Source organism: Poecilia reticulata, linkage group LG2 (genome assembly GCF_000633615.1).
Source record: "Poecilia reticulata strain Guanapo linkage group LG2, Guppy_female_1.0+MT, whole genome shotgun sequence".
NCBI classification, from domain to species: Eukaryota; Metazoa; Chordata; class Actinopteri; order Cyprinodontiformes; family Poeciliidae; genus Poecilia; species Poecilia reticulata.
Window position 1 is genome coordinate 10,811,345 of NC_024332.1, and position 9,408 is coordinate 10,820,752.

General features: G+C 41.2%; 1 protein-coding gene across 1 annotated transcript in view; it reads right to left on the reverse strand.

The window, feature by feature from the left end:
• The window catches only part of cd99 (CD99 molecule), a 36,874-nt gene extending 27,783 nt beyond the window's left edge, over positions 1 to 9,091 (reverse strand). The window contains exon 1 of the mRNA XM_008430376.2: positions 8,817 to 9,091. Within this exon, the coding sequence (XP_008428598.1) occupies positions 8,817 to 8,880 (64 nt within the window). The 5' untranslated portion in view covers positions 8,881 to 9,091. The remainder of the gene's footprint in view (positions 1 to 8,816) is intronic.
• Between the last annotated feature and the right edge of the window lie 317 nt (positions 9,092 to 9,408).

Sequence of the window (9,408 nt, forward strand, 5' to 3'; positions counted from 1 at the left end):
ATCGATTATTTTTTCAGAGATTATCTGTCTCATGTTAGGACAGCGAAAGTTTTAATACGTATGTAAAATGTATTTTTTTTAAGTTATAAGCTGCAGCTTTAAGCAGAGGTTTGGTGTGAGAGTCACTACTGTTCAGGAAAAATGATTATTTTTAGTGTTTAATATAGTTTAATCTTTTTTGAACAAATTTCTTAATTTTGAACAGGTTTCTGTTAGTGATTTAAACTTGAAAACTATTGCTGGGTAAGTATTGAAATAATGGAAAAAGTAAAATAGAGATCTGCAGGAGAGTTTCTGCTCAGACTCCTGGGGTCTTATCATTAAAGACAGGAGGTCATAAATTAACATATGCAGGAAGGTGGAGGACAGTATCACTTGAATTACTCTGAGAAAGGGAACTTTGGTCGGTTCACGTAACCAGGATAAGTCTTCCAGAACTAACATCTGACATGGTGAAAAAAACTGAATATAACATAAAATGTTTTAAATCACTCGACATTTAATTTGTAAGACATTTTTCTTAGTTATTAATAACATGCTTTGACTGAAAAGCCGCAGGAGGCTGGATAGTGTCAAGAAAATAAATTTAAAATAAGTTAGTTTTAAAATTTAACATGACTTGACAGAAATAGCCTAATATAGTTTTAAAATTTACAACATATTCTCACCTATTGACCTTTATTTTACCTATAGTTAAAGCAGATTGTTTGTCAAGATCTCTGATCTGCTCTTTGTCTGTCTGGGAAACAATCAGTAGGAAGTTCCAGCTTTTCACATGGATCTGTGGAAACCATAAACCAGCAGGAGTTCGGAGAGTCTGCTTCTACCTTATTTAGACAAAGGAGAAACTGGTGTTTCTCCTTTGTGAACAAATTGCAGGGAGTTTCTAACTTTAAAAGGGTCAAAGACAGGTCCTGGTTGGATGAGCAAAGATACGCCTTGTTTGAATATATTAAAGAGAAAAGCATGCCTATAGTATAAAGGTTTGTGCCCAGGAGTACCAATTCAGACTGCTGCTTCATTTTCCTTCTGCATCCAGCACTCTCCAAAGATGTCTTTGCTTTTTGTTTGTCATTTCCATCTTTTGTCTTTTTTCCTCTCTCAAAACTCTCAGGTAATTCATGTGTTTGTGCTCTGAGGTTTCTGATGTTGTGTGATGTGCTTTTCTGGTGATAGTCTGCAATCTGTCTTGAATAAATGTTGATTATTGTGACGCTGTCATCTGTGTGATTTTTGTTTCCACGCATGGCATCATTGAATCCGGGAGCACAAGAGAATATAAAGAGCCAGAAGTGAATGATTTTATTCTCTTAATACTACCAGGTGGAGCAGAAGCGGCGCTCCGTCTGTGAAATATTACTACCTGTAGCGTAGCAGCGGTTCAACAGCGAGAACAGAACCACATCGCAGCTCGAAGACTTAAATAATTTTGCGGGTTATTTATTTAGCTTTCTGACCGTCATGCTAATCCGGGTGAGTGTTTGTAGCTGTGCGCTGCTTTACCTGCCATCTGATCCTCCATATGTCTTTTTTACTACTGTTACGTCCACCAGGCTCTTTTGATGGGGTAACATTAAAGGAGACCACACAATGACTTAATGAAAATAGAATTTATTAAATTATATTAAAGAAATAAACCTTAAAAAAGGAATGCCTGAAATGAGAAGCCAAAAATAGATTAAAGCAGAACCTATAGTTGACCAGAAATAAGCAAATGCAAAACAAACCTATCAAATCTCAACCATAAGATACAATACAAACCAAACCAAATAGGGTTCTGAGGAGAGAGGAGGAAAAGCCTCCTGACTGCTGCATGCATGGCAGTTTTAAAGCTGCAGAGCACCAATCAGGGCAACACGCATCACCTGCAGGGACCTGTCTGCAGAACCCTACAAGGAAAAGGGCAGAGACCCACTGAAGCCGTAACACCTTCCCCCTTAAATCAGAGGATCCCAACTAGGACCTCTGTAGGCATTTTTTTCCTGTTAGTCTGGTCCATCAATGACATGAGACAATGCATCAGCCAGCACATTTTCAGTGCCTCGATGTGCCGAATTTCAAGGTTGTAAGGCTGTAGAAATAAGGCCCATCGCATCAACCGCTGATTGGGGCTCTGTAAAGAGTGCAAAAAGGTCAAAGGGTTATGATCTGAATATACCACAACAGGAAACGCACCCCCACCCACATACACATCAAAGTGCTGCAGTGCCCAAATAAGAGCCAAGGCCTCTTTCTCAATGGTCAAATAATTAAGTTGATGTTGATTGAACTTCTTAGAAAAGAAACACTGGATGGTCAACACCTTCTGCAACAAAATGGCTCCTGCCCCCACTTGACTTGCATCAACCTGTACCTGGAATGGCCGGTCTAATCTTGGAGCAGACAAAACTGGTGTAGTGCTTAATAGGAACATGACATTTTCAAATGTCTTCTGACAAACTGATGACCACCTAAACTGGACTTTAGCCTTTAATAGGTCAGTTAATGGAGCCACTACAGTAGAAAAATTCTCACAAACGTTTCTACAGTAACCCACCATCCCCAGAAACCTCATCAACTCCTTTTTTGAAGAAGAGGTGGGAAACCATCAATGGCTTGGACTTTAGCACTTACTGGTTTTACATGTCCTTGCCTGCCCAACAACTTTTCCCAAATAAGTCACTGTAGCTCTTGCAAACTCACATTTAGCCAAGTTCACAGTTAGACGAGCATCCTGAAAACACTGAAACAACTTCCGGATACGTAGCACGTGTTCATTCCAGGTGTCACTGAAGACCACTACATCATCCAAGTAGACAGCACAACCTTCCAAYCCAGCCACTACTTGATTCATCAACCGCTGGAAAGTGGCAGGTGCATTCCTAAGGCCAAAACTCATTACAGTGCAAGAGTATAATCCTGATGGTACAATAAAGGCACCTCTTGGGCTCGAGCAGACAAGGGTACTTGATAATAACCTTTGAGCAAATCAAATTTACTCACATACTTTGCAGTTCCAACCTGATCGACACAATCTTCCATCCGAGGAAGCGGGTAAGAGTCAGGCTTTGTAATGCTGTTCAGTTTCCTATATACAGTGCAGAATCTATAAGTACCGTCAGGTTTTTTAACCAACAAACATGGCGAAGACCAACTAGAACAAGATGGTTTAGCCAGGCCATTGTCCAGCAAATACTGAATTTCTGACTCCAAAAACTCACTTTTCTCAGGAGGTACACGATAAAAATGTTGACGGATGGGCTGCGCATCTCCCACATCTATGTCATGCTCAATTAAATTAGTACATGTTGGAATGTCACTGAACAAGGCATGAAAATCCAAAATGGACTGCTTCAACTGCTCACTTCTTTCTGCAGACAAATGACTCAATAATGTCTGTAAGTTAGACAACATCTCAGAGTTTTTAAGTCTGGGCTGGAACACTGTGTCATCTGGAGTCTGCACATCCTCATCCAAGCCTGCGGTGCAGCTCAAATCTGCCTTCACAGAAGCAGCAACTGCCTTCACATCTTTTTCTTCCAAAGTACAACTAAAGTAAGGCTTCAGTAAGTTTACATGGCAAAGCTGAGTTGGTCGTTTACGGTCTGGGGTAGAAACCACATAGTCCTGTGGTGACACCCATCTCAACACAGAATACGGACCATATAACTTTGCTTGAAAAGGTGAACCCTGAATGGGAAGTAAGGCAAGCACCTCATCTCCTGGATGAAACACTCTATTTTCAGCCTTCTGGTCAAACCACCGCTTCATTTTCTTCTGAGCCTTTTTCAGATTCTCAGAAGCTAGTTTGCCAGCCAAGAAAAGTCTGCGACGAAAACCATTGACATAGTCAAACAGGTTTGATGGTGGATCAGATCTCTCTAAGTTAGTTTTTAGAATAGCAAGAGGACCACGCACATKATGTCCAAACACTAGTTCATTTGGACTGAACCCTGTGCTCTCTTGTACAACTTCACAAGCTGCCAGAAGTAGCCAAGGCAGACCTTCTTCCCAGTCTCTACTCAACTCTGTGCAGTATGCCCTCAACAAAGCCTTCAGGGTTTGGTGAAAACGCTCTAGCGCCCCCTGGCTTTGACCATGATAAGCACTGCTTTGTTGATGGACTACACCAAGTTGTTTCAAAATCTCACCAAACATGCGTGAAGTGAAATTGGTACCTCTGTCAGTCTGAATGGTCTTTGGGATTCCAAACACTGAAATAAAGTTAGACAAAGCTTTGACCACCGACTTTGTTGTAACGGTTTTCAGAGCATATGCTGCAGGATAATGAGTGCTTTTACACATAACCATCAATAAATACACTGATCCTGACTTTGAAGGACTCAGTGGGCCAACACAGTCAATGATCAAGTGTTCAAAAGGCTTACCAGCAGCAGGTACTGGAAAAAGTGGAGCTGGTTTCAAGGTCTGATTAGGTTTCCCAGTTAGTTGACAAGTGTGACAGGTTTTTACAAAATAAGCAACATCTTTTTTCAGACGCATCTTTTTTCAGACGTGGCCAATAAAAATGACGTAAAACTCGATTATAAGTTTTATTGACTCCAAAATGGCCAGACAATTCACCATGAGCAGTTTTCAAAACAAGGTTTCTGATCCTGACTGGAACAACAACTTGATAAATTGGACCAACAATATTACTGTCACTGTAAGGCAACCATTTATGTACCGACAGATCGTCTTGTAGAAAATACCCACATGATGTTTTTGTGTCCTGTTCAGCTGTGTGGACTTGGGTCAAACAGAGCAGCTAAGGTTACGTCCTCCTGCTGGGCTGCAATCAACTCACTGARTGRCAAAGGAACTGGAAGAGTTGGCAAACAGGCAGTCTTCTCAACAGAACCAGGCTTACCAGACTCAACCTCCTTATCAGCCAAAGCACGAGTTACTGCAAAAGCTGGAAATGCCTCAGGAAAGTCTTGAGCACATTTGTCTGACACGGAAACAGATGGAGACGCTCGGACCACTAGAGGAGGTGCAACATATCACCACACACGTCCACCTGCCAGATTGTTTCCTAAAATGAGAGACACACCTTCCACAGGCAAAGAAGGATGAACACCTAGTGTTACTTCTCCTTGTACCAGTTCTGACTGCAAGTAGATCCTATGGAGAGGCACAGAGAAAGTTTCCATCCCAATGCCTTTAATTAAGACACTACAACCAGTATCAGAACATGGAGAAAATGGCAAAACAGAATCCAATATGAAAGACTTGGATGCTCCGGTGTCACGCAGAATTTTCACAGCCACTTTATTTGAACTTCACTCAGAGAAACAAACCCATGTGTGATGAAAGGAGMGTAATCTTGTCCGACATCCTTCTCAAAAGTCTGGGGATCTGAATCAGTCAGTTCTGAAAAAGACTGAAAGTCGACAGGTGCAGCTAAAACAGTTGGTCTTACACTTTCAACTTTAGCTAGAGGTGTAGACTCCACTGAATGCAGCTGTGCAACACTGGCTAAAGCCACAGGTTTTTGATGATCCCGTTTACCCCTACTTGATTTAGTTTTGGTATTCAGCGGACACTCTTTTTTCCAATGTCCCTTCTGGTGACAATAGTTACAAACCAAGTCTGCTTTAGATCTCAATGTAGGCTCCAATCTATTTTTACCAGGAAACCAGTTATGATGAGATTCCTTAAGGCTGTGGTCATCTTTCAAATTAGAATCCCTCACAGCTTTATGGGTCAGAACATACTCGTCTGCTAAGACRGCAGCTTTAGCAGCAGTTTTTACTTTWTGTTCATTRATRTATATAGCCACCCGWTCTGGAATAATGTTCTTGAACTGTTCCAACACCATCAAGTCACAAAGTGATTCAAAATCATCCACACCTTCAGCTGATAACCAGCGATAAAACTGGGTGTTTAATTCTCTGACAAGATCTGTATTTGACTGTTTTTCAGYTTTCCTGCACTTCCTAAATTGTTGCCTGTAATGCTCAGGAAGCAGTTCATAAGCTTTCAAAACAGCTTCTTTAACAGGTTTGTACACCTTTCTTTCAGCTGAAGTTGATGAAACTTAGGCTTCTTGGGCCTTACCCACCAGCACACTTTGCAGCAGCATGGAGCAATCTAGATCACTCCAGTCATTGTCCTCTGCCATGTCCTCAAACAAAGAGAAAAACACATCAGGATCTTGTTCATTAAACCTAGGTAACAGCTTCAACATGTTAACCAAGTTATGTCCAGAAAACCCACCACCTTTGGGCAGATTAACAGATCCACCACTTAATCTGCCCTCAGACCTCAACTTCAGACGCTCAGCTTCCCAAGATCATTTCTGTACCTCCAACTCATGTGCCAACCTCTTTCCTTCTTGCTCATGAGCCAGCCGCTTTTCTTGTAAAGCTAGTTTTCTCTCCTCAAGATCATGTGCTAGTCGTAATTTTTCTAACTCHAACTGCATTTCCATCTCAGTTTTCTTAGACTGAAACTTTAATTGAGAAGCTTGAGAAACTGTTGGACTTGACAATTCATCTTTCAACTTTGAGGCACCAGTTAAAGAATCTGAACCAGGGAAGGTTTCATCAGCATCTGAAAGAAAGACAGTAAAGACATTCAGTTTTATAAGTTTGTCTTTTAAAAAACTCCTTCGCTGAGGTAACTTTAATCCTTTTGCAGCTTCAAGATCAACTTCAAAGTGTTCAGCTACTTGACGAATCTGCTCCCTCGTAAGCTTTTCCAATAGTTCCAATGTTGGGGAAGACAAAAAAAAACTCACAGTATCCATTTTCAAACCAAACTAACCCAACAAACCAACTTCCAAAAAAATGGATACAAGTCAAAATATACCAAATTATTTAAACAACAACCACMAGGAAATGCATGACTGGTACAAACAAATGGCAAGTCTCCATTTTCYTACAGCTAACCAAGTGCCAAAACCCTGACTAACCTTAGCCTAGTCTTCAGGCCTTCCTCCAAGAGCCAAGGCACTTTAAGCACCAAGATACCGCTGGCAGCAAATCCCTCCAGGCCAAAACCTCTCAGGCAGCAAACCACGGCGGTGCCCTCAGCCCAGAGTCCAACCCAAAAATAACAAACTAAAACAACAAACAGGGTCGTCTAAAATGGAGTTGCCAAAAACAATAAATACCAGACAGCACTTAGCTATTACAAAACCAGATCCTCTTTCCCCCCCAACAAAAGTACAAAAATCCTCATGGACCTCCAACAACGTACATATGGAACATCAAAAATGTCCAAAATCTAGTAAGGTTAAACACCTTAAACTAGCCAAATAACCTGCAGTACAGAAAAACCAAAGTCAGGGGCAGGTAACTGCAACCTGAACACACCAATGAGGCCAATCAAGCCGTAACACTGCAGTGAGCCTCGATGTAGCCAAACTCCATCAAGTATAACATTGTTTTTATGTCGTATTAGCTTCGTTGTGTTGATGCATTTTGACCTGCTTCAATTTTCCGCCGCAACACACAAACTTCCCCATTCACTCAGTGCGTTATAGTTCCACATCGCTTAGGATTTGTTGCTGTGCGTTTGCGCAGTGTGAAGGAAAGAGGAGACCAGCTGCACAGGCAGGCTGAGAAATGAGATGCAGGTGATCGGCATCGGCAACAAGAGCCAATAATCACCGATCACTGATCATGCACTTTTTCACGAAAATCGGCCGATTATGATCGGTGACCGATCGATCAGCACACCTCTATAATATAATATATGGTTTTGTGAGCTGTAATATTAGACTTGTTCTATAACTTATTGATGATGCAGATGTTGTGAGCTCAGAGGTTTGAGGTTTTACTTCTTGTAACAAAGAATCCAAAACAGTCAAACACAGTTCACCATGTCAGACACTGAACGTTTTTTAGCTCCAGGTTGTGAAGACATAACCAACGATGTGATCTCTTACCTGCAGAAATATCTTTTTGAAGGAATATTGTCAGAGAATGTAAGGTCTGCCAGCAAGCTTTTGACACAGTTTTGTTTTTTAAAGATTAAACTCAACTATTCTCTCAGCTTCATGAATGATCCACGATTGATCCAGTCTAGATTACTTGTAAACTGTTTTCATTCTGTCCTTTAACAAACAAAAAAAACACACAAAACTCTTCTGTACACGAACTTAAATATACTTTTGATGAATAAATCACTTTTTCCTCCTAAATGCTTCTACTACAGACTAAAAGGTTGTGTGCTTCATTTGATGATTCAGAGATCTGTGTTCCTCTTCTCAGAAATAAACCTTTACAGCTTTTTAACATTTCCCTTTAAAAAAGGTACTTGGTAACTCAGTTCCTAAAGTTTTCACTCAACTTTCTGACTACAATAAAGATCCGCCCCAATCTTCTTTGACACTTGAGAAACACAGAAATCCAGAGAAGAAATGAAATTACTCGGAGCGAATACAACTTATCAAATAACACAACTAGAAAATGGCTGCACTTCAAAATTCTCTATGGAATAAACTTCGTTAAAGGAAACCCGTGTAGTAAACAAAACACTAAAACTCTCCCAGCTTCTTGCAGAGGAACGACGTAGATCCTAAATCCTCCTTTTCTATTAGGAGCTGCTGCGTTACTGTAATCAGTTCCAGGATTTTATTTATATACCCAATAAAAACTGAAGCATGAAGCTGAGTGCAAAAATAACCTGACGGAAAAATCAGCGCTTACTGTGATTAACTCCTAATTTCCCTCATTCTTTCATCTTCTACTTTGTTTCTGAGATAATAAATGTTTCTGACGATACATGTATTTATGTTCTGTCTGTCTCTCAACAGACGACGCGCCTGCACTGAAACATTCCGAGTCCCCCCACAAAGAAAGACTAAAAGTTTCAAACAGCAAACTCACCATCCTGCGTTAATGTTGCAGTGATGAGCAAAAGGAGGGAAAATATCCGTAGACAAAAATTCATCCTCAGGCCGGGTGGAGATACTCCTGAAGTTTTTACTGGTTTTGATCCAGTACTCGAGAGCTGGGAACACCAGTCTGTTCCCCGCTGAGCTGAACCGAACCGAACCGGGTATAGAGTTACACTGTGAGTCACCGCGGCCTCTGCAGCGCAGGCTGGGTGTGTCAGCCAGAGGGCGGGTCCGGTCCGGTCCGGTCCGGAAACACCCAGGCTGAGTCACCGAGTTCTGCCAACACAGACACCCGTCACCGTCACTGTTGGTTTAATAACACAGTGACTGACTGACAGGCGGTGAAGGTCGAAGAAACACTTTTGTATGAGGGGCCGGTTAGGACAAAATCTGTTTTGTCTAACACACACTATGAAAGACTCACTCAAAAAATACTCAAATTGCACATACACACCAGTAACATGTCTCACACACACAAATTGTATCTTTGTCGCACACATACACTGTACTAACATCTGCACACGCACACTACTAAAATATCACACACGCAAACAATTTTTTGTCTTAGTCACAAGACTAAG